This window comes from Maniola jurtina, chromosome 11 (genome assembly GCF_905333055.1).
Source record: "Maniola jurtina chromosome 11, ilManJurt1.1, whole genome shotgun sequence".
Classification (NCBI taxonomy): Eukaryota; Metazoa; Arthropoda; class Insecta; order Lepidoptera; family Nymphalidae; genus Maniola; species Maniola jurtina.
This window is the reverse complement of record NC_060039.1, coordinates 1725642-1751867: the sequence shown is the minus strand read 5'-3', so window position 1 is coordinate 1751867 and position 26226 is coordinate 1725642. Positions and strand designations below refer to the sequence as shown.

General features: G+C 35.7%; 2 protein-coding genes across 4 annotated transcripts in view; one reads left to right on the top strand and one right to left on the bottom strand.

Annotated features, from left to right (window-relative positions):
- LOC123869774 (protein dachsous) overlaps positions 1-12811 on the top strand; it is a 371978-nt gene extending 359167 nt beyond the window's left edge. Inside the window, exons 8-15 of the mRNA XM_045912790.1 lie at positions 3278-3625; positions 3719-3873; positions 4077-5151; positions 5245-5965; positions 6096-7222; positions 7661-7951; positions 8259-8550; positions 8827-12811. Of these exons, the coding sequence (XP_045768746.1) occupies positions 3278-3625; positions 3719-3873; positions 4077-5151; positions 5245-5965; positions 6096-7222; positions 7661-7951; positions 8259-8550; positions 8827-11458 (6641 nt within the window). The 3' untranslated portion in view covers positions 11459-12811. The remainder of the gene's footprint in view (positions 1-3277; positions 3626-3718; positions 3874-4076; positions 5152-5244; positions 5966-6095; positions 7223-7660; positions 7952-8258; positions 8551-8826) is intronic.
- Positions 12214-26226, bottom strand: LOC123869777 (excitatory amino acid transporter). 3 transcript variants are annotated; one of them, XM_045912799.1, is made up of 10 exons: positions 25971-26226; positions 18832-18987; positions 18113-18449; positions 17569-17709; positions 17044-17252; positions 16788-16959; positions 15711-15905; positions 15395-15529; positions 14773-14878; positions 12214-14095 (listed from the first exon to the last, which is right to left on the bottom strand). In XM_045912799.1, the coding sequence occupies exons 2-10, from the start codon at positions 18968-18970 to the stop codon at positions 13955-13957; spliced, it is 1575 nt and encodes a 524-aa protein (XP_045768755.1). In that variant the 5' UTR covers positions 18971-18987; positions 25971-26226; the 3' UTR covers positions 12214-13954. The 3 variants fall into 3 exon arrangements, with proteins under 3 accessions (XP_045768755.1, XP_045768754.1, XP_045768753.1); XM_045912798.1 differs by lacking the exon at positions 25971-26226 and adding an exon at positions 23851-24179; XM_045912797.1 differs by lacking the exon at positions 25971-26226 and having other exon boundaries at positions 18832-19685.

Below are 26226 nucleotides of genomic sequence, written 5' to 3'. Positions count from 1 at the left end.
AATAAAAAAGATATCTTCCCTTTATTTATGTCATTAAACTTAGCAGTGATGGTTTGAAAAGTAACTAGATCTTCTTTTTTTGAAAATGTTACAATAAAACTTAAAGCTAGTTTTATCTAATTACTTTAGAATCATACCCGCGTGAAATGGTGTCAAAAATACTGGTTGCATTTTCACGCTGGCAGCCTTTGCACACAAAAATGAGTCAGTCTTTCTGTCACCAGATGAAGAAATGAAGAAATGTCCTGTAATATTATCAAAAAATTTAAAACTCTTGATTTAAAAAACATTAAACTATTATGTCTAATATGTAGAATGATTAATTATATTATCATCAAAGTGCATCAGTGAATGTTCCTTTTGTTTTTATTAAAATCCAAGCCATAACTTCCGATGTTAGCGAAATTTTGTTCATTGAATTTTGTCCTAAAAACTTCACGCCTAATTGGAGGCGAAAAAGAGAATTTTAGTTAGGTTGATTACGACATGCAATAAAATGCTCCCGTGGATGTGGGTGCTCCTGACTCCTATCATAAATACCCAATTTAAGTGAAAAATGCCAAATTATTTTTTTTCAAACTTTTGACCGTTTAATGATTGCAATCTGAATCGAGTCGGTACGGCCCAATAAAAAAGAAAGTTCAAGTCGTTATCGCCTTTAAGTGACTGATGAATGGTAGAACCACGGTGGAACTTACCATCTCAATTTGGCTTATCAAAGATCGATACGGGGCTAGTTAGCGCATCTCCTCAGACCGACCCGAAGTGAATCCATGAATCGATAAATCAATACTCAACGACAACTGTATGCATTCGGCTATACTGATAGGGAATTTCTACAGGTGGGTTTTCGGTGGGCGACACACACCTTATGTCCATAATCGCTCGTGGCTTGTTTGTTTTATACGTCGGCATCTTCAAAGGACGGCATTTGACGCCGAATCGTGGATACTCGAATCAATTCTTTATGCCAATTATTCGGCTATTTCGGAAATCGGTACGGTAAATGTTATGTTGAAAGTTTTATTAGATGTAATTATGTTGGGCGTCCGGTCGATGGTGCTAGGATTTAGGGATGACTCTTTAATTAATGCCTACATTATGTAACCAAGCTTATTATGATCATTTTTTTTTGCACATAGGTTATTATATCTTGTGGTAATTGAATAAAGCCTAAGGACCCCAGGTTTCTATTTAGGGGCCTTAACATTTCGGAGTAATGTGAGTTTTAGGTTATTAAATAGCATTTGTTTTAACGGCGAAATAAAAATTTATGAGGAAACCTGGATGTCTTAAAGTTTTCCATAAAGTTTGTCAAAGTACGTGTTTCAGGATTTATGGAAATTCCACCCACTCACCAATTTTCATTTTCAAAAAATATAAGAGCGAAGCTGCGGTAAATCAGCTAGTTATCAAATGTTCACACATACATGCTAGGCTAAAAATAACTATCTAGATATCACACAGGCCATCTAAATTCTAAGATGAATTAATGCGCGTCGATTGCCAGGTTGTAAAATGTCGTCGCATGCGCATTTGCCGTGACCTGCCATCAAGTGTTATTAATATATTGCTATGTAGGAGGCCCGCCATTCTCTCCCATATTTTATGGTACCTACCACCGCTTACCAAGAACACTTTCTATGAAACTTATCTTTCACATTGATGTACCGGTTAAAAAAAAAATTGTAAGTAATTTGATTATTTTAAATAATTCTTCGGAATAACGACACTATAGGTATTGCGATTTTTGCGTAAATATCAACACCAGAAGTATCATAGTGTAATGGACATTTTGGCCGAAATGAGTTGATAATATAGTTAAAGATCTGAAAAATCGCATTGTCATAATCATAATCAACCCATCTACAGAAATCCCTCACTACAGAATTCTCTCCAGTCCTTTTACTCTGAGAGGTCTCCTCTCTGAATAAAAAGGATACCACTGCTGTCGAGTACGTATTTAATGCTCATAGGCCATAGCTAATCCTGCAGAATCGCCGCTTTTTCGTAGGGAGATGATGAATATACCTTTTATTTTCCTACCTCTAAAGTCTAATTGCAAGTTTAATGTATCACCAGATCCTAAGCAATTTATCTTAATTATAATTGCCTATATATGATTGCAAATGGGGAATGATTGAGGGTGGTGTAGCCACACGCCAATCGATCGCACTTGTTGTAACGTTGAACCGAGTTGATAACTGGATGACTGAACTTTGTGGTTTGTAGAGCTAAAACTTAATTTATTTTTCCTACGTGCCTTGATGATCATGTTCGGCGAACAAGCTCTTTGTGAGTAATGATCAATTAATATTATTAGCTAGTCATCGGATATCATCCACGATTAGGTCTGCTTGGTAAGGTTTTTAAAAAATCCCATAGGAACTCCGTAATTTTCCGGGATAAAAAGTAACCGTTACAACTTTCCAAATCTTTAACTATATCCATGTAAAAAATCACGTCAATCCGTTGTTCCATTGCAACGTAATTGAAGGACAAATCAAAAACAAACACACTTTCGCATTTACGAGTATAATATAGGTATTGATGCTATAAAGGAAAACTGTTATTATTTGAACTTCTCTCTGGTTGCGGAAAAATTGTTTAGAAGAATATTCAGATCTGATTATATACCAGGAATGTACCAACATACCTACTAAATGAAGTCTGAAGGAACTCTAAAAGTAGCATATGTAAATTATTATTACTCATTTGTGACTAATAAATTTATTTTGAGAATAAAATATAATGCACTTTCAAATTTTTGATTTGCGGCTTTCAGAAATAAAAGTTTCTGCCCGCGATGCATTCTTGCTTAAATATCATCGAAATGAAATCCGGAGACGATGTTTGCGGAGAGAAAATAAGTTTTTTTTTCTTGAACCTGCACCACATTGCTCATTACGAGGGACCCTGCCACATCTTATTATCCTCCGACGACTCCCATCCGTCAATTTAAATAACTACTTTGATACGATCGAAATAAAGATCGATTTCCTGTGTTGCTGTGCGGTTAAATCACATTTATCTTCCTTCCAAGTTTCTGTCATGACAACTTTTAGGCTCCCAATAAGGGATGGCAGAATAATCATAGGCATTCTGTATCAAACGATCTCTTTTGGCAATACCTGATTTTATACTGATTTGATAGTTAAAATTTATTTCTAAGAGAATACCTGGTACTTTGTGATATTGTATACTGTTAATATTTTTAATCTACGTCTATTTTGCTGAGTCCTTTCGTAAAATTTAAAATATAACTATGTTGTTACAGGCATAATATCAACCAAAGAAGTATTGGACCGGGAATACAAAAATTCTTACTCATTATTCGCTGAAGCACGAGATCAAGGGTCACTACCTAGATCCAGCAGAGTTCCTGTATCTATAAAAATAACTGACGTGAATGATAATTCACCTGAGATCATTGACCCTAGAGAAGACGTTGTTAGTGTACGAGAAGAACAGCAGCCTGGAGCAGAAGTAGCAAGAGTTAAAGCTATTGATCGAGATAATGGAGTGAATGCTACTGTTGTATATTCCATCTTGAATGAAAGAGACATGGATGGATTTGGTGTTTTCGTGATCGATTCTAACACTGGTGTTATAAAAACAAGTACAGGTAAAATGAATTTAGTATGCCTTTACAAACGTAAAGTATAATAAAACATAAATGAAATAATAAGCAAAATGTCTCATGTTAATTCTGTTTTAGTCTTGGATCATGAAGAAAGGTCAATCTATCGCTTGACTGTAGCAGCCACAGATGGAGGACATCCACCGAGACAGACTGTCAGACAGTTAAAAGTAGAAGTTTTGGATTTGAATGATAATAGACCTACATTTACCAGTTCCAGTTTATCCTTTAAGGTAAGTCATTTAAATTTATTATTTTATTACTGTAATATTATTGAACATTTCAAAATAAAGATCTACACGTTATATTTTCTCTCTTTTCATGCTGGTCTCAAATAGTAAGTAAACAATAAAATAACAAAAAATTGACTTTTAATTTTAGAACTTCTTATTGTGTAATAGCAGTAAAATTGAAACTAATAAAAAACTATTTTCAGGTGAAAGAAGACGCTAAAGTTGGATATATTGTGGGAACAGTCGCATGCTGTGACAACGATATACGTGAAAATTCCATAAACGGAGAAGAAGAAAGACAAATATCATACCTGTTAATGCCACTTACATCAGACCATTCTCCTGGCACCTTTGAAATTGATAGAAGAACCGGTTATCTAGTTGTCGCAAGACAATTGGATAGAGAAATACAGGATGAATACAGACTTGAAGTTAGAGCATTAGATACATCTGCTACAAATAATCCACAAAGCAGCGCCGTCACCGTTCGTATTGAAATTATAGATGTTAATGACAATGCACCTCAGTGGCCTGAGGATCCAATAAACATAGAAGTTTCTGAAGTAACGCCTGTAGGCATGACCATTTACAACTTTACCGCGAGTGATACAGATGCAGGGTCAAACGGCGAGCTAAATTTTAGTATAATGTCTTCTCTACCACTAAATAAAAATGCCTTTACTTTAGATCCTCTGACTGGTTCGTTAACTCTTACTTCACCTCTTGATTACGAGCTACTTAAAGAATACTGGTTGGTTATCGAAGCTTCTGACCTAGCTGCCAATATAACAGAAAGGATGGTAACATCTGCCACGGTACACGTAGCTGTGATTGATGCAAACGATAATACACCTACTTTTGTATCCACTAGTAAAGTTTCTGTTACATTGAACACTTTGTCTGGCACTCTATATCAAGCGCTTGCAGTTGATACAGATTCCGGTGATAATGGCAGAATCTCGTATTTTATAGCCGGAGGAAATGACCAAGCTTATTTTTCTATAGAATATGATACCGGTAAACTAACTTTAACAAAGAAGTACTCTTCAGATATAGCAAAAGTAAAGCCAGGGCAATATAAGTTAAACTTAACCGCCTCTGATCATGGTACACCCTTTCCAAGACAAAGTCATATGACGTTATTTCTTAACTTGCAAGAATCGACGAATGTTCCCCCAAGATTTTCAGACTCTTTCTACCGAGCTAATATTAGTGAAGACATACGCCCAAACAGTTTTGTTACTAGACTGTCTGCGAAATCATCAAGAGGTTACACAGGTACGTGCTTATGATATTTTGTAGAAAAGCCTAAGGTACTTTAATATGACTTTTTATATTTTGAGATTTGTAACATTTTTTTTTATATTTTAGGAAACCTTCGCTTCATGATACCGTCAAATGCAGCTGGCGATAAATTCGCAATCGATGAACGTCTTGGAACAGTGACTGTTAGAACGAAAATAGATAGAGAAGAAGCTGACCATTACATCTTTCCTGTTTATGTTACTGATTCAAGCACATTTCAGTCTACAACAAATTTTGACGTCACGACTGTTTTTATAAGTATATTAGATGTGAATGATAACCCACCTTCTTTTAAGCCTGGATCTTGCTATACATTAACAGTGCCCGAAAATAATAATGCGGAAATTATACACACAGTAACAGCAACAGACAAAGATATCGGAGCCAATGGGATGATAACGTACGGCATTACATCTGGTAATAATGGAAATAAGTTTTCTATTGATGCTACAACAGGGAAACTCACGGCAAAAACTTTAGATAGAGAAACACAAGCCAGGTATGATTTAACCATATCTGCATACGATCATGGTTCACCAGTAGCGCTCCAAGGCTCGTGTAATCTGACAGTCATGGTTGAAGATCAGAATGACAATGATCCTGTGTTTGATACTGGACATTACTCCGCTGCTATACCAGAAGATGCATCTATAGATACATCAATCATAAAAGTACGAGCAACTGATGCTGATTTAGGATTAAATAAACGGATCGTTTACTCACTTGCAAATGAAAGTCAAGGATTATTTAGAATAGACAACAAGACTGGTATTATTTATACTACCGGGTAAGTTAATCATATTCTTTATTAAGACCTATGATTATTATGATTTGTAAGTTTATTTATATTCTTGCTTGAAAAATTGTTCCCCTATGAATTAGTAAATTGTCCTAACTTGATGTATTGTTTCTTACAGGTACTTTGATCGTGAGAAAATTAGTATCTATCATTTTGACGCAGTTGCTACGGATCAAGGCCGATACGTAGCTCGTTCGCAAAGAGTTTCAGTAGAAGTCACTATAAATGATGTCAATGACAACAAGCCTATATTCACAAAATATCCATTCAAAGAACAGATGGCTACGCTAACTCCACCGGGACAAAGTTTGCTACGAGTTTCAGCTACTGACAATGATATTGGAATCAATTCGGAAATACTATTTGAACTTTTGGATACTTCAAATAATAAGTTTCGTATCAATCCAACTACAGGAGTCCTTACTGCTACACAGAGCTTAGCAAGTGAAAATGGAAAATTATTACACCTCAAAGTATTGGCTAAGGACAAAGGAAACCCTCCCCAAAGTTCAATAGGCCTGATTGAAATAAGGATTGGAGATTTTCCTGAACAAACACCAAGCCTTGCGTTCCAGAACTCCACTTATAATATTACTATTGAAGAAAATTTACAGTACGGCAAAGAGGTATTACAAGTTACAGCATTAAGAAGTGATGGACGTCGTCAAAGAATTTCCTACGAATTTGGAAATGGAAATGATCAGTACGCTTTTGAAATAGATTCTAATACCGGAGTCATAAGGGTTAACAACTCAGCAAATTTGGATTATGAATCCTATCCAGGTCCAACAAGGCAACTTGTTATAGTAGCTCGAACAGAAGGTACGCCTACATTATACGGATACTGCAATTTAATAATAAATCTCTTGGATCAGAACGATCACGCTCCTAGATTTACGCAACAACAATACACAGCGAATGTTCTCGAAGGAAATACAAAAGGCGAGTTTGTCGTGCAGTTGGCTGCAAAAGATGGTGATCGAGGGGCGAACGCAAGAATCTTATATCATATCGTCGATGGCAATCACGATAACGCATTCATTATTGAGCCAGCATTTTCCGGATCAGTCAAGACGAACATTGTATTGGATCGCGAGATAAGGGAGACATACAAACTGACCGTCATAGCAACGGACGAAGGCAATCCCCAAATGACTGGCACGGCTACACTGCGAATCAACGTGGTGGACGTCAACGACAATCAGCCGACATTTCCCCCGCCGAATGTCATTTCTGTATCCGAAGGTACGTTTTCAAGCGTCGCGCCTACTTACGTATTCGTTTTTAAATTGCTGTAGAGCAGCCTATCGTCTTTTCGATATAAATTGGTAGAACAAAAAGCATTCTACAAAAGAGGCATTTTACATAATTTGTATTCCCAACTCCCCGGCTGGCTTACATTGCGACATTTTGATTCCAGCGCTGAGATTAAATAAAAGAGACTCCTTTAGGATCAATATTTATTGGACGGTATTACATTTTTTTCGAGTGGATGTTTTACTGGCCTCCCCGGCCAAGCAACGGTTCGCGCTCTCTTTTTGTTTCTTTGTTTTTATATCATTGTACTGCGCTCGGGTTTTGTTTTAGAGAATTTTATTTTGCGAATCCTTAAAGCGGCAGTCAAACGAGAGTAGCGACTGCGTGTATAGAGTTTTTTTCATTTATTTTCTTAACCGTTTACAGGAGCGGAAGTCGGCTCGATACTTACATCTGTTACTGCAAATGATGTCGACACATACCCGGCACTAAAGTATGCGATTGTTCAAGGAGATAACACTTTTTCAATAGACCGATACAGTGGAAAGATAGTTTTAAACAGAGCGCTGGATTATGAAAGTAAAAAAGTGTATCAAGTGAATATCACCGCTTCGGATAATGAGCACATAGCGAAAACTACCCTTACTATAAACGTTACCGACGTAAATGATAACTCCCCAGTTTTCGATGAAATATCCTACAACAGAGTATTACCTGGTAAATACCCTTTAATTACAATTTTTTCTAAATTTCATTTTTGTGTCATCAACTCATCAAAAAGCATCACTCAAAAAATAATTTGAGAATTTTTTTCAAGATTACATTAATCGCAAAATAAGCAGTCCACAGGTAGTAATATTTTAAAGTCCGACACTGAGATCTGTTTTTACACGGCACATCCATACACCTCGTGTATAAGTTGGACTATTTGTTTTACGATCACTATACACTTTCCTAGAGTCCTAGACAAAGTTCGTAATTTTTTAGTTATAATATTATTAAGAATACTTTTGTAATTTTCCAGAAGGTAGTGGCGTTATGGAAATCGGGTCAGTCAGCGCAAAAGACGTAGACAGTGATGACAATGGAAAAATATCATACCATATACTTCAACCCAGCCCCGGGTATTATATTCATTCAAACTCTGGCGTTTTGTATGTCAACTACAGTGCTTTGCCTGCTCATCAAAGAGACGTTCAATTAGCCGTAATTGCCACAGACCACGGAAAACCAAATAGAAGTTCCATTGCTTCAGTGAGGATCAGTACTGGTGCCTCATCAGAGATTAAACCTTTTATCGGACAAGATACGTACAGGTAATTTTTTTTTTTAATAATCTGCAACAGATACACTCATTTTTGTTTCTCATTTTTCTGCAAAATATATGCATCACTCAAGCATCAATAATATTTTAATTCACCATTTGAAATTTTTATCAATCGCATTCGCACTAGTCTAAAATCTAGTAAATATATCGTTACACTTAGATGCCTCGTAGGGCAGATCGCGGGTTTCTTTCGGTTCGTCTCAGTCTCAGGATAGTCGCATAAAATTATGTGGAAAAAATTAAAATATCCCATTTCTTTTTTCAGAATTACCGTTAATGAAGATACAGAAAAAGGGACATCACTTCTTCAAATTGGCGGAATCAACGACGTTCTCAAAAAATATAATTTAGATTTCCACATAATATCCGGCAATGAGGGTGATGTTTTCGATGTGACTACAGAAGGAGCATTGCTCCTTTCGAACAGATTGGATAGAGAAGTACAAGACTCCTATGCACTTGGATTAGCTGCGACAGAACAAGGAAAGATTCTTTCCTATAACCAAAACAAAACTTCCATAATGATTTTTGTAACTGTCACGGATGCTAATGATAATGCTCCAATGTTTTCCCTCACTGATTTCGAACTTACCATAAGCGAAGATGTCAAAGTAGGTCATACCCTTACTCAACTCTCCGTTAATGATGCAGATTTGTATGGGACTCCTAACTCTGCCATAATATTCAATATTACATCGGGAGACGATGAAAAATCATTTTACGTTCATCCATCGACTGGCATTTTAACTGTTAATAAGTCGTTAGATTATGATATAGGTAGGACTAAACAAAAGCTAATTATAGTGGCTTGTGATCAAGGTACACCATGTTTATGCAATGCTGTATACATAAATGTTGAAATCCTGGATGAAAATGATAATACTCCTACGTTCCCTGTAAGTGAATATTTCGAAACAATAGGGGAGAATGAGCGAGTCGGGACATCGGTATTCACAGCAAGAGCCACAGACCTAGACAGAGGCAAATATGGAAAACTAAATTACTCCATAGTACCATTGTCCACCAATTACAATAGAAACGACGATTCCTGGAAAATGTTTCAAATTGACCCCGTATCTGGACTTGTAAATACGAACGCGGTCTTTGACTACGAACAAAAGAATAAATACGAGTTTTCGATTAAAGCCTCTGATTTAGGCGGAAAAAGCTCAACGGTGAAAGTAAGAATCGATATTGAAAGTCGGGATGAATTTTATCCGCAGTTTACTCAAAAAACGTATAATTTTGGAGTACCTAAATCTGGTTCCTTACCAGCGGGTTATATTATAGGGCAAGCGACTGCAACTGATAGAGACAAGGGTATTGATGGTCGCATCGTATATCAATTATCAACTTCACATTCCTATTTCAAAATTAACAGAACGACTGGTGTTATTATTTTAAAGAAAAAAGTTGAGTCCGTTAAGAATTTATTTGGTGCTGATAAATCTATAAGCTTAGTTGTCACGGCGAGCTCAGGTAGACAAGGTTCTTTGACAAACAAAACTGCTGTAGAAATACTGCTCGACCCATTGGCAGTAGTTTCAGAAATTACAAATCATATGAATGATACATCTGTGGCACAAAGCAGTGGGCTTTCCGACTGGGCATTAGGATTGCTGATAGCATTTATATTCATAATTATAATATTTGCAGCGGCATTTTTATTCTTGCATATGAAAAATAAGAGACATAAAAAAGGAAACAAACCAGGATTAAATTCTGAAGGTGTAGGAGCTACTAACAGCTATGTTGATCCCAGCGCTTTTGATACTATACCTATACGAAACACAGGTCCAGTGAATTCTGCTAATCAATTTGCTCCTCCGAAATACGATGAAATACCACCTTATGGAGCTCATACAGCGAGCTCCAATTCCGGCGCGGCCACCACTTCTGAACTGTCTGGATCTGATCAGTCTGGATCTAGTGGTCGTGGATCAGCAGAAGATGGTGAAGATGGTGAGGATGAAGAAATAAGAATGATAAATGAGGGGCCATTACAAAGAGAAACAGGCATTCATAGACAAACAAATGGGGTGGATGACGATAATCTTTCTGATGTTTCAGTCCATAATACTCAAGAGTACTTAGCGAGATTGGGAATCGTGGACACAGGTACCGGAGGAGGAGCATCGACATCTTCCCGAAGATGTTCTGAGAATGTTGGTAACAAAGATACAATGTTACACCATGGGCCAATAGATTCTATGCATATATTTGATGAAGAAGGTGCACATGAAAATGATATAACTAATTTAATATATGCCAAATTAAATGAAGTAACTGGAAGTGAGAGAGCAAGTAGCGCCGATGAAGCGAGTGCGGCAGTTGATAGAGCAATGGCGCTCGGAGCGTTTCCAAGTACATCGGGAGATAATAACGCTGTTCCAACTGCAGGGCCATCTATGACAGGTAGTTTAAGTTCTATTGTACATTCAGAAGAAGAATTAACTGGCAGTTATAACTGGGATTACTTACTCGACTGGGGCCCACAGTATCAACCTTTAGCTCACGTATTCTCAGAGATCGCCCGCTTGAAGGATGATGCCGTGTCATTACAAAGTGGAAATAGTGGTGCCTCGAGTGCTAAGAGCAAAGGCACTTCAATATTAGGCGGTAAAAGCGTACCACCGCCATTACTCACAACAGTTGCACCACGAAGTTGTCCAGCCCCGTCATTGTCTTGTAGGCAACCGCAGCACCTGTTACCAAGATCGCCTATAAGTCATGATGTTTCCGGCGGGTTTTCAGCCGCTGCTGCAATGTCGCCATCATTTTCACCTTCTTTATCGCCACTGGCTACTAGGTCACCTTCAATGTCACCGTTAGTAGGGCCAGGTCTTCCCCCAACCGCAGCTAATAGAAAGCCACCTCATTCCACAATGAGAATGTAATATTATGTAGTTTATTTGTATTAATAATTATATTTGTACATAAGTAGTACGTGACTGTTTGCCTTTTAAGTATTGACTTAATAGTATTTATTGATTATACCGATGTGATCGGATTAGTTTCTTTGTAATTTAGCATCATTTTGTGCATGTTATCTGTATTTTACTTTCCTGGATATGCTCAAAGTGATTATAAGCGCTTATTACCGATTTTACGGTAAATGTAAATAGTGTCTTCATTCGGGTCATAACTTTAATTATTGTACATATTAGTTTGTATATTAATAGTGCCTTGTAAAGAATGAAATGAAGACTGCCATGTTATTATTATTTACAACACAAACACACAGCTTTACGTAAGCTATAAGATTACTTTAGATACTGCAATTTTTATAAGCTTTACTTTGTAATCAGAATTCTTGTTACAATAATTACAATGAAATTCACAATGCAATGCTATAGTTAAGATTTTCTATGCCTCCGTATTGTTATCAGATTAACTATTATAATTATTATATATGTGTTTAGAAATATTTTATACTGTGATTTTCGTCTAAGTATCGAAAACGCCTGTTTTTACTGCGTTTGAAATAATTTGAGACCAATTAAACTTTCTTAACATTTCACATGTAAATAAATTGTATATTCCAATGTCAAATTATTTCTGACGAAGTGATATCGTTGATTTGTAAATATTTTAATATTAAGATACAAAACGACTGTCTGAGATGATGTTTAGTGAAAAATAAACGAAATTGTAAAATTGATTAATGGTTTCATTTATTATATTTGATTAATATTAGTGACCTTATTTTACCGATACTTATTAACATAGTTTTTGCTTAAAAGCATAAATATTACAGCCTCAATATAAGGAGACATAAAATGGATAAATTAATGAAACATTACAATAATGAACCACATATCACAGATGGATCTAAAACTACGTAGTAATGGGATATCACAATACAGTAATATTATAAAAAGAGGATTCAATTTCGAGACACAATTTGCCACATTTCCAAATTTAGCACCAATTTATTAATATGTTTGTTTTTTAATATTGTTTATTTTTCTAAACAAGATGTTGATATTAATTTCGAATTCAAAGAGAATATAAATAGTAGGTACCTAGGTAAAGTATAGACTAATAACTACATTGCCGAGTAGACAAAGATTTCAAATAAAATTAGCTGTGCCTTTCTATTCATCTACACACAACTATGATGATGATGATCTTAATCTAAAAATGCCTAAATAAAATATAAATAAACTTTCAGACAATTCTGATACACTCCAACAAACAATAATAATAATCGATCTGGATACTGTTATAATAAATCTATTATGATCTTTCCACCAGTATTGCTATAATTTGCTACAGATTTTTCTGAAAACTTTTATCTCGTAAACGTAAGTATATAAACATTGAACCAGAGTGCTTTAATGATCCAAAATTAGTACACAAATGAATAACCTAACTAATAAAATAACTCTAATTGAAAATTAAAACTGGTTCACTTATACAGATCCCAAACAACAAATATTAATAATAGTTAAAAACTAATCCTAATGGAAGTAGTAACATTATTTCACAGTTAATTATTACAAATGGGATACATTATAATTTGAATACTGGTTCGAATTTATAGATAGTTATGATATTCTAGCTGTATTAGACTCTTATGGCATATCATGAAAAAAGTGTTTCCATAATAATAAAAAATCCGTTTGCAATCGCCTAGTTACCTCTTTATTCTTCTCATTAAGTTAATATTCCGAACCAGTGATAGATTTATTACACTATTCAAAAGTCTTCTTTCCTATGCGTTTATTTCAATGAAATGTTTCTTTTCTATTTCTATATCGAGCCATTTACATTATAGTACTTACATATTTTTAGAGGCTTAGGCCTTAAAATATGACTTGCTTTAGAGTAATCTGATAACCGTTTGCCGTAAGATTCTAATATCGCTTTTCAAATACGTACTTCAAAATAATGAGGCCTATATTTTTGTATAGTAAAGTTGCAGTCTACATTACATTAATACGGGTTTGGCACAGTCTATAACGCATTTCAAATTTAAAGACCATCGCCTTCTAAAGATCCTTCAACTCTAAATATTTTTAAAGACATATCGAAAATTCCGAAACTGGCAGGATTGGAACCTGCGTCTTCTGGGTTCGCGCCCGACGCTCTGACCGCTAAGCCAAAGTATCTCTTACTGCCAGTGACGAAATTTGTGATATGTGATCCTTCAACTCTTGTAGGTGATGAATTTTAACACTTGTAACAATTTTATTAAGGAACCTACAAAAATACAAAACATAGAAAAAGTATTAGGTACCAACAACAGACTGATAACTCTGATTATCCATATCCATATTATAATTACTTAAGTCTGACATTTCAAATAATATGGTCTTTAAGCTTGAAACACAGCATTAATAATAAATTGCTATAATATCAAAGGTTATACTAATCAAACTGTCGTCAGACTATATCCTATTGGTTTCATTGTGTAAATGCATATCAATAATAGCGTCATCTGATATAATTGACTTTTTCCCAGGGGTTACTATTCCTATTTCAACTTCGGTGTTTGATGTTGGCAGGCCATTGGGGAGGGTCGATGTGTCCTTGAAATTAAAAAATGCACGCCATTAATAAACAACTGAATCAAGCTAATCTGTTGGTAGAGATATATTAGTAAGAAGTTTAGAGAATATAGAGAGATTCTTATGATATGATGAGAGAAAATATAGAGAGAGTCCGCATGTAGGTAGATGAAATTACAATAAGGAATTCAATATAATTCATAGGTTCTGAATTCTGGTTTATAATATAGAAGAAAAAAAAATTACCTATCTGTAGATAGAAAATTACGGATAAGTACAGTGTAAGATGGAAAGCGCGCGTATACCTGGTTATAAGTGCTAAATATTGAATAAGGTTTTGGATCAATGAGACAGTTGCGTGGAAGCAATGGCTGCGCTTTCAAATTTCAATTGCCCACAAAATTATGTGGTAAATTGTTGCATTAATGATATTGTAATTTTTATGATATGAAAAGAGTAACTGGTCAATTCCCTTTCAGTTCTTTTCAAAAGAACAGTGGCAGAGTACGTCTGACTCGCTACTGTTTGCCACCTCATAGCATAAGAGGTATCTACTAGTTGTCCTATTTTAAATTTCGAACATTCTGGATTTTGGAAGAATTGTTTTATATCCTACTAGCCATGCGAACAAAGAAAAACTAGAAACCAAATCGCTTTAGAAGATCTTGTGATTTTTAAAAAATAACTAAGAAGCTTACCATAGATGCAGCATCACATGCCATTAGCTCATTCTTGGACATTTTCTCAACAACTGCTGCTGCGTAACAGTCACCAAGCATGTTGTTGGTTGTCCGTATGCGGTCACTGGAAATATAAGCCATTTAACGTTTTGGCTATACAATTTTTGTAGGCGCTAAGGCTTAGGGTTTTCAGAAATTGTTGACAACCTCTCTACTGGATGTGACCGTTAATATCTCAACCTCAGGAGCTTTATGATTGACAGACAGTCAAGAAACCTATAGGGTACTACCCTTTGACTTAGAATCATCACATTTGTCATGTAGGTAGGTCTTATAGGACAAATAAAGGGAAAAATCTGAAAACCATGAATTTGTAGTTACATCACAAAAAAAAAATTATATGATAGTAACCTTCGTATGCTAGTCCGACTTGCACTTGGCCAGTTTCTCACTTTTATAATCTCTTAAAACTCCGAACCATAACCAAAACTACCAGAAACTCACAGATTATCCAAAATAATTTCATATCTGTTACCGTACCTATATGAAAGCGGTAGGTATAATATTATTCCTTTTATTATTCCGTATTCACACCCAGATCCGAGATTTTATATGTATAACATCCCTGGTAGGTACTTACACAAGCCAATCTACCGCGAACAGTAATGACACGTCATGTGTAGGAGCATCTACTGCAGCAAGAACCACCAGCAGCAGCACCATTGCAGCTGACGGCACTGAAGCCGATGACACGGAAGCTGCTGTTGACGTTAAACTGGAAAGAACACAGAAGAATTTTATTTTGAGGCAGCAACAAGCAAGACGACGGTTCTCTTTTCAAATATTCAATATACAACATAGATTGTTTTATTGATCCATTAGGTTTAATTAACTCTGTAAGATTGTGGGAGATTGTAAAAACTAAAAGATTTTCATGTCATCATACGAATACTTACAAAATAGTAGCCAACTGGGCGAATCCTAAATGCATACTGTTCATCTGGCAGACGAAGACGCTGGCTACAGCCAGAAACAAGGCTGTTCCATCCATGTTGATGTTGCAGCCGATTGGCAGAACGAAGCGCGTGATACGCGGGTCTATTCGAAGAGGACCTTCCATTGCACGGAAAGTTACTGGCAAAGCTGCTGCCCTGGAAATTAACAAACCTAAGTATTATTACTAAGTATTATTTCGAACCGTTGACGTAGTCTTATTTTGGCGGTCTGTGGGAAGGACTTTTTATTAAATAAAAAATAGCGAGCAAACGAGCAGGCGGGTCACCTGATGTTAAGTGATTACCACCGCCCATGAACATTTGCAGCACCAGAGGAACCACCGATGGTCTTTCAGAAATTTGTTTTAGGACTATTGAAATATCATCAGATTATTGTCATCTGAGCTTATCGCCAGCCCACTATTGACCATGGACTGTACCGTGGGTTTCCTCTCATTTATCTTTAGGATATAGTCCAACACGCTGGTTAAGTGCAGATCGACAGACAATACAAAATATGCTTTGCACGAAACTGGTTACGTAGCACTGGCGAAGGGATTTCACACACCTTTTAGAACATTATAATACGGAGAACTCTCATGCATGCAGGTTCCCTGGAACAGGAACATGGTGAATTGAAATTTAATTGTTCTTTAAAGCGCACATAAATACGAAAAGTTAGAGGTGCAGTGACTCCAGACTCCTCTAACGTAAAAATGTGTTGTGTCAAAAATGATTTTCCGGTTTCCTAGTGCTCTGGTCAAAACTCTGTTTACGTCACTGCTCAGGGTCCCAAAATAATCGGTTATTTGAGCCCATTTCCTTCAGCTTTGCAACTCGTCGAGTATTACGGTCTGGTCAAAAACCGAGTGCAGTGGTCTTAGGACCCCAAAATATGTAGGGTCCTTTGAGCCCATTTTGCTTTAGCTCCACAATTTACCACGACTCACAACTTTAAATCGACGAGTTATATCATACTTCGGTTCTCCTACACAACAGAAATAAACATAAGTAAATATTGATTTTACAAACACTCACGTAGAAGCCGTCGCTGACGCAGTAAGCATGGCCTGAGACAGCCCCCAGTAGAACTTGTACGGGTTCCGCCTTAGGAATAAGAAGTAGATTAGCTGCATAACTATCAGCTGGTACAAAAATACACCGACCGTCACCGTGGCTATGAACCACGCTAGTTGAGACATCACTTGACCTGAAAAATATAATAATACATCACTAAATCTAAATATATATACATATAAAAGAAAGCTGACTGCTGGCTGCTGATATAACTTACCAACATTGTTGACTCCTAAGATCTTCCCAGCAATCACACTGCTGACCCCAACGGGAGTAAACCACATCACACCTGTGACCATCTTCATTATCACTTCAAAAATAGCTTGGAAGAAGTCAATAACCACTTTGCCTTTCGGCCCGAGCGTTCCCAATAAGCTGCCAAAAATTAGGCAAAAGAAAACTAGACCTAAAGTGTTGGTGCCTGATCTGAAATCAAGAAAAACTACATTTTTTACTGGAATTCCTTCATTCTAATGTAACTCTAACAGACAAGGATATTATCTTTTAGATTTCTTACTTTTTTTATAAAATCACAAGTATGTCTGATGGTGATATTTTTTTATAAACTTATGTATAGGCAGGTACGTATACATATAAGCAAGCATACCGCAATAGCCCAGTGGTTAAGACGTCCGCTTCCTGTTCGAGAGATCAGTCGATTCCGGGCACGCACCTCTGTCTTTTCGGAGTTCTGTGCGTTTTAAGCATTTTAATACCTAACCTAAAGACACACAGTGCATACCTGTATCGTATTTCCCGAACTAAAACAACTGGGACACTATCATTCGTCACATTTGCATTTGAGAATAACGTTTTTGGTTCTGTGTACACCGTATGAGCTTGTTGGAATGCCGCTTGCACTATGTTATCAGGAAACATGTTTCTGGAATAATCAAAACTATTATTTAAAAATAATTTTATGATGATTAGGAGAATGTTCACACGAATTTACGCAAATTAAATCAAAATTATTAATTCAAAATAGGTTAGTACCTATTTTACAATATTGTACAATAGTTTGTACACCTTTTGTTTGTCCGATTTTTTAGATATGAAAGATGATAAAGTGGTGATAATTAATTACGTAAACTTAAACTAAAGCTACGAGGGTTCCAAACAGGTCCCTATCATGATTTTTTTTTTGTAATTTATCAAAAGTTACAGCAGGCGATGGAGAGAGCTATTCTTGGAGTTACTCTACATGACCATATCAGAAATGAGGAGATCCGTTGGAGAAAAGTGATGATGATAATGATAATTAAATAACTAAAAGCAAATTAACTTACCGACCAATATCAAGAAGACTGTCTAAAATTTTATGGTCCCTTTTATTTTCCACGATGATATTCAAGTCTTCCCTTAACTCAGGTTTTCCAGGATGTATCATAACAGCCAACGAGATCCCGAGGAATGCATTGAACATGGAGGTCAGGATGAAGTACAGTAAGGTTCTGACTGCAATCTTTCCACTCATCTTCGCATTCAGGCTCGCAGACCCAGCTATGAGGCTGGCAATGATTAAAGGCAAAATCATAAGCTTTAATAGCCTCATGAATAATTCTCCTGGATAAGATATCACCATACGACCGTCTGGGCCCAGTTGATAAGGACGAAGACCAAATCCTAAAAAAATTGGATAAAAATAAACCGGTCAAGTGTGAGTCGGGCTCGTATACGATGGGTTCCGTACCATCATATAAGAAATAACGCATTTTTTTTGGTTGGAACAAATGCACGGTTATCGGATTTTTCCTTTTATCTCCTTGTGCTATAAGACATTATTAAAACACAAACAATACAACAGATCAAGATAACGTACGAAATATAATTAGAATTAAATCGCCTTCAGTGTTTTATTATCATATTTACCACCTCAACTTCCATATCATAAGTTATTACTATAGTAAAACTGTTTGTTAATTTGACACAATTAATGAATAAGTAATTCTTTCGAAAAACTCCTGTAAATGTAATATTTCAATAAAAATTTGGTAAATATATTTACCAACAGCAATCCCCGCAAGCACCCCAGCCAAAGTAATCACAAGTAAAGTGTTGTCTATAAACCATTTCTTCACGCCAGTATGGTCCACGGGAGCCGACCGGTCTTCCGTTGTCTTAGGGCCCCTGTCTCCTGGGCCCATCTTCACGAACAGGTATTCTGAAAAACGTTCACCTTTCTCCATTACAGGCACAGTTCTGCGCCTCAGCCCAGGTCGCTGGACTTAATTAACCCTCTTTCGTATTCCCTCTCAACTTTATTTCGATCTGTTTCGACCTTAATTATTAATTTCACGATTTTAATTCCACATAGTTTTTAATTTCTCATTTCTTCTTCATTACTGTACGTTTTTCGTTACAATTAATTAGTTTTAACGATTCTTTCTTCCGTATTTGAATCGATATTATTAAGATGCACTTGCATTCAATGCAATGCTACCTCTTGTTCTATTTTACAAATATTTCCATTGCACCCCCGTCTCTTGCAGCTAGAAATATTCACGTCCGTATCTCTGTGTTCCCTGTCCATGTCGTTCTTTGATTACTACTGCTTGATTTTATAGTTTAAAACCGGCAGTGGAAAGAAAATGTGTACACTGAGTTTGTATTCGTCTAGATTCGTAGTAAAATTTTGAAGCCTTTTCCGAAGTATGCGCGCGCATGCATCGATTACCACCCATTTCAGTTAGATGGATGTTTATATCATATTTCTTTACGTATATTATTAAATTACGAGCATTACGTCTTTATGTCACACGATAGGGGATTTATTCTTGTATACAAGGTTCGAGGCCAATCATGTTAGGCTAAGAAACACCCACATTGATTTGGACATGCGCAGTTGCCCTTAATTTGTCTTACGAAATAAGAATAATAACGTGCTTTTCATAATAGCTCTTATTGTAGGCAGCTATAATGAGTCTCATGTCTTTAAATTCAGTATAACCTAGTCTTTCATCGTACTGATGCGAGCTAGCTCTATGCGAATTCGTCAAAATCTTTTCAATGGAAGGGCCATGAAAACCTAGCAACAGTTACGTTGTAATACGTACTAGTAGCAGTATTATGAAGAGACTAGCCTATGCCCGCGACTTCACCCGCGTGGATTTAGGTTTTTCGAAATCCCGTGCGAACTCTTTGATTTTCCGGGATAAAAAGTAGCCTATGTGCTAATCCAGGATACTATCTATCTCCATTGCAAACAGCCAAATTCATCTGGTAGTTCTTGCGTGAAGGAGTAACAAACATACACACACACATAGGTACACCCATACACAAACTTTCGCCTATATTAGTGTGATAGTGTGAAGTGTGATAGTATATACTTAACGATAATGTTCTTATGATTGTTTTGTAATATTTTAAATTGATAGACATTTTGGCTTATCCGTAAATATTAGTCTGTAAGTCAGATTCGATGGCACGTGTTGAAGTCGGAACATTTGGTGCACATCAATTTATGAGAGCAATATTTTTGTAGTAGCCAATTGAATAATTCATAAAATAGCAACCACCTGTCTCTGGTACTTCTATATACAACAGTGTGTCTGTATATAAATGCTTGTTTTGGGAGTATATTCCTAAAAAGTTGAGTAAGTAGTTAAAAAGTTTAATAGATTTTTTTTTAATTTAAGTTAATGCAAATCTAATATTGGTTGTGGAATTTTATTAAAAAATATTACACTCATTCCCACAAACGACTTTTCATCTTTCCTCAGACGGATCGTAGTAGTCGCGAGCCTATTACGATATTTTCTTGTTTGCCTGTCGTGTAAACCAGAAATCATAACAAGCTTGGGCATTTCATTTTGTACATTTCAAAGAAACATTCTCCACCACGCTCGCTAATTAGTACGAAACGGCAAACTTCGCACGCCTGAACATAATATGGAGAATTCTCAGGCATGCAAGTTTTCTGGCGACGTTTTTTTAACCGTTAAAGCAAGATTGATTTGACAGTTTGATAACAACTCGAGGTGCGTACCCGGAAGCGAACCCCGAACCTCTTCTAATAGGAGGCCAAAGTCTTAACCGCTATCATCGCTTTTAACTCCTAGCAGCTTTAGTTTTATATAAAACTAACAGACAGACAGACAAATATTTTAAAAACGTGTGTTTCAGTTATGGTATCGTTCAAATAACCATACGAGCATAATATGAGGTAGTTATTTCGAAATTACAGACAGACACTCCAATTTTATTTACTACTTAGTATAGATTTGAAAATTGAGTCAAACCAAAAAGATAAAGCAATAGTGTTTACCTTTCTAAAACTTTGATTTTGAAGAACACATGTTTTCACTGAACACGACGAACAACTATTTACGTAACAGCGAACAACAGAGACTGAACTCTTACACCAAGGCATGTTAAGAACCCTGGTAAGTTGTTACATTCAACAATTATTGACATTCAAAAATGTTATTTAGCGAACACGAACGCACAACGTAGGTACTTACACTTATTTTTATAGGTGTGGACGTGGTTTTAGATCAAAGTCCAATCCATTGATTACATAGTAAACGGGACTCTACGTTTGATTAGAAACTGCCACGTGGCGACATTGTATTAAAAAGTTTGCTGTGGGCTTCTTCTCATACTAAGGCACGTTTGGAACCCTCTTAAGTTTAGTTTTATGTTACATTCAAAAATGTACAGTATTATCTATTTGAATAAATTTCACCGAACACGAACGCACAACGTAAGTACACTTATTTTCATGGGTGTGGACGCGTGTTAGATCAAAGTCCAATCCGTTGATTACATAGTATACGGAACTCTCTACATTAGAATCAAAGTATCACGTGGCGATTTTATTAAAAAGTAGTAAAGAGCTTGAGCGACGCGGACACGTGCTAAAGTTTAGGACATAATTAAACTAACTAACATTATTAATAGTGTAACATTATTTTTCGCCGTCAGTGTCAATGGTAATGCCAAAATTCTGATTTATTTATAAACTACCGTGTTGGCATCTGTAATGGTATCATTGATCTTAACAATATTTTGCTTCGGTTTCAGATTTTGTGAAATTATGAATAGAATAAAGTGTTATTCTTGTTGACTTCTTCTACAATTAGGATTGACGGCTTGACTTGCTCTCCTAGGCATTGAGGAAAGGCAAGAGGCCAGATTCCTCCAGAATCGAGCACCCATCCAATTACCGACTTAAGACGACGCTACTTAATCAGCATAGTTGATTGCCTATTGTAACCTTAGGTTACCAGAAAAACGGTTAAGTGCGAGTCGTACACAAAGAGTTCCGTACCATTGTAAAAGATTATGCACTTTTTTCAATGGCGGCATTTTGTAACTTGTTATTGTAGTTGTAAAAAAGGCAAAACAAAATAGTTAGGGCGGAGTAGCTATAAGGTCGCCAAGTTGCGTTCAATTCCGTTCAGTAGATTTAGTGTGAAGTTTGAACACACAGACAAACAAAGAGACAAAAATTTAAAAAGAATAACTGTTTGGGCTCTAAAATAAGCTTAGCTAATTCTTAGTTCTATATCGGTAATAATACTTCCACCGATTAAAACTTTCAAAAAAAAAGATTCCGACGAATTGAGAACCTCCTCCTTTTTTGGAAGTCGGTTAATAAGAATCTCTCGAAGAGCTTACAAAGTAAGAAATTGTGCAGTTGACGTTTTGTTAGGTAGGTATAAGTAGGTACATATACCTAGAACATAAAGGTATAATGACCTAGAAGTCCTAGACCTAGATAGATATAAATTTTAATAGAGTTTATTGAACGAGAAAAATATTTATTGAACAAACTTACCCAGTATTCGTTTAATTTTGATGTTTTAAAAAACCGAACTATTTAAAAAAAAATATTATATCATAAATCTGTTTATTTTCAATAAAAAATTACAGACATAAATTAAAAAATGCACTAGTTTTTATTTGTTCGCGTAGGTATTTTGTAGTAGAAAAATCAATCAAATGATTCAAATTTGTTTTAAATTAATTTTTGTTGCTGATTTTTTGAGTAAAAATGATAATTAGTATTATGAGAGCACCTGCACGCGCGTGCAATGGTAAACTGCAGATGATTGCAGGGCCATACCTTTTATTGAAACTTGTATCAAAGTAATAGTAGGTCACAAGCCGTACTAGTATCTTAATGTATTCACATTGATACCCAACTACTACCTACCTATAAAACGGCTATTAAAAAAAAAGTATTCTATAAAACTGTCAAAATCAGTAGTATTGATTTGATATTATATCTAATCAAAGGATTAGTTATAGTCGCGTCAATAAAGTCAATGAAGACTATTGCTATGAATGAAGTTATTAGCTTTTATTTGTTCCATAATGTAAACTGTTAACAGGGCTCTCTCCGTCACTCGTTTCATACAATCGTAGTTCCAATTTCATTTGAATATTAAGCAACCAAAGTCCATGAAATTTTGCAGACATATTCTAGAAACTAATATCTATGTCTTAAATTTGACTTTGTCTTGAAATTACAGACAGACACTCCAATTTTATTTATTAGTATAGATGGAAATATCAAAATACATATAATATGCTCCTCCTCTAAACAAAATAATCCAGAGCCCAGATTGAAATCTGATCAACTCAACTCCACACAGTCTTGTCTACCCCTAGACTGCTTTTGTAAAGCGCGAAGGCAAAAGCTCGCGAAGGAGGTCCCGAATGAAGGAGTCTGTGAGGCCGGCCTTCGTAGCGAAACGAAGGTTTTTTTTATTCACTATAGGCAAGCGCTTGACCACAATCACACCTGATGGAAAGTGATGATGTGGTAAGATGGGACGCGTTTACCTAGAAGGTGCCTATTTACTCTTGTTTTAAAGATACCGACCACTAGCATAGTAGATACTTATATTAAAACCTTATCAGTTTGCATTTTAAGGAACAAACTGTAAAAACTAATAACTTCAGTAGTGGCAGAAGAATTATTTTTATTAAACAACCACTTGCTGAAAAATAAATGTGAGTGTAAGACCAATTTATTAGAAGTCAATGACCAGTAGTGTATTTTAAAAATATTACTCACCCTTTATCGGTTTAATTTTGAAAGATTTTAATAACCCACGGAGAACAAAAACCCACTCAGGGATCCACTCTTCAAACCAACCAAAAAGGTTAACAAAACGCTTCGAATTACAGAAAGCACTCTTAATTACAGAAAAAAAATTACTGAAAAAAAAACCTTCTAGGTATTGCGTTTAACTTTTCTTCTGTTGACTATAATGTTAAAGTTGCCGATAGTGAAAATTTTTTTCATTGATTTTTTTTTAATTTTAATTGTTTTTTTTTTTTAATTACGGAAGAGCGTCGACTCCCGGGTGCAATCGGTGACTGCACGTATTTGCAGGGACAAGGCTATTTTAATCACAGTGCATTCCTTATTGGTATTTTATTATGGTTATTGGTAGGCATTTATACCAATTTGATCCATTAAGAAAGTCACGGGAGTACCATCATCGATTCGGTCGAAGAAAATGATCGCAATCGTATGAGAATTTCTTTTAGATTTCTCTCTTTTAAAACAAAAGCATGGGAATGAATTATTGCTCTGACTAACATAGTTCCTAATTATTTGGTAATAATGGTAATAATAACAACCAGAATACCTACCTACCTAGTTTCTTGTGGGCTTCTTCTCTTGCTAGGGTGCATTTGGAACTCTCGTGGTTTAAGTTTTATGTTAGACTATGCAATGTTTAACTTATCAAATTAAAGTAAGTAAGTATGACATTCAAAAAGTGCTACTTCTATGGATTAGGTCAAATGTTTTTTTATCTAATCTATAGAAGTAACCGTCCTTATTTCAAATTGTTAGGATACAATCATAGCCAACGTCAGTATGCTGCAATGTGGCTTTAAAATTATTTCCCTATAAATATCTCCCTTAAAACCAAGATTTCAGACTAGACTAGGTATTTTATTTCTGTAAGTTTATGTCAGTAAAGTGTGTGTTTTAACAGTCAAGAGAGAAGAGAATAGAGAGAGAGATTTAATCGTTACGAAAAGTGCTAACTAAAAACTGCTTAATCTTGCCATCTATAGCATCATTCTGGAACTTGAACGCTAAATGACTCTTAAGAACGCAAAGAGAAACCTCAGCATACACAAATTGCATTTTCATTTTAAATGCACAAAATATCAATGCGTGATTCATCCGGTGACTGAGAGATGGCGTCTTTTATGATAGTTCAGGAAAATTTCACTAGATGGCGCTGTAATAAAATTTATATTTTTGTAATAATTTTTTGTTGTAGTAAAAAGGAGTTGAACACCAATTTTTTATATTTATATTGCTCTGGCTATTTTAGGACTAATCGTAATCCATACTAATAATGCTAAAGTGTGTCTATCTTTTTGTTTGTCCGTCTGTCTGTCTGCCTTTTCAGGGCCCACCTGTAATTAAACCAATTTAGACGGATACAGAGAGATGAGATTGTATCCTGAAGTCGGCCACTTTTTATCCCGGGGGATCAAAGAGTTTCCATGGGATTTTTAAAGAACTTAATCCACGCAGACGAACTCGCCTGCATCATATTACCTTACTATATACTATAAAAAATATGTGGAGCCAAAATAAGTCATACAGGTAGGTACTTAATAGAAATTCATTTCTACCGATTTTTCTTGCAAACGGCAGATTATACTTTTGTCTGAAGGATTGGAATTAACGTAACAATATCTACTCTTATGTCCAGTAAAATCCCGCTTAGAGCCCAAACGTAATAGGATGAAAACGGTAGAGTTATTTGAAAAAGTTAAGCCATTTAAGCCAGCAGGAAAGCGATTTTCAAAAATTTCAGCCGAGTGAAGGAGGGGTGGATCTGCTAGTCAGTCGTCTACCGAAGGATTTTGAAGAGTTGCGGGTTTTTTTAATGTGAAAAAAAAACAATTATAATTATAAGATAATATTTTTACACTTTATGGACTTCAAGATTTTTAAATACATAGGTATGCGTTCGAGGCCATTTTTGATATATGATTATTTTGGAAAAATATTCCTGTAAGGCCGGCAACGTGCGGTGGTTCCTATGGTGTTGCAAATGTTCATGAGCGACGTAATCACTTAGTATCAGGTAACCCTCCTGCCTCGTTTGCTCGCTATTTTTATAAATAAAAAAGAAATTAAAAAATACTTTAATGGCTTACGTGAACTGCGTTTTCATTTATTAGTTCCATTTTCATCTAAACTGCAGCTTTTTGACCAAGCAGTAAGCATTACACACCGGTATTTCCGTCCGGAACAGGTGCTAATTTATTTGAAGAAATATCTGCCAAAAGACATTATTTTTAAATAGGTACTTATAGTTTCCTCTTATTATTTGGTTTATGCACTTTATCCTTTATTTTATCACCGCGACATAGTAATCATATCTACCGACCTATCACTGAGATTGTTCCCGAA

Coding starts and splice junctions, on each gene's coding strand:
- LOC123869777 (XM_045912797.1), bottom strand. CDS start 19,012: ATGGAGAAAGGTGAACGTTTTTCAGAATACCTGTTCGTGAAGATGGGC. Junction 15,906..16,787: donor GCGTCAGCGACGGCTTCTAC/GTGAGTGTTTGT, acceptor GTTAATTTCCAG/GGCAGCAGCTTTGCCAGTAA. Junction 14,096..14,772: donor CATGTGATGCTGCATCTATG/GTAAGCTTCTTA, acceptor TTTAATTTCAAG/GACACATCGACCCTCCCCAA.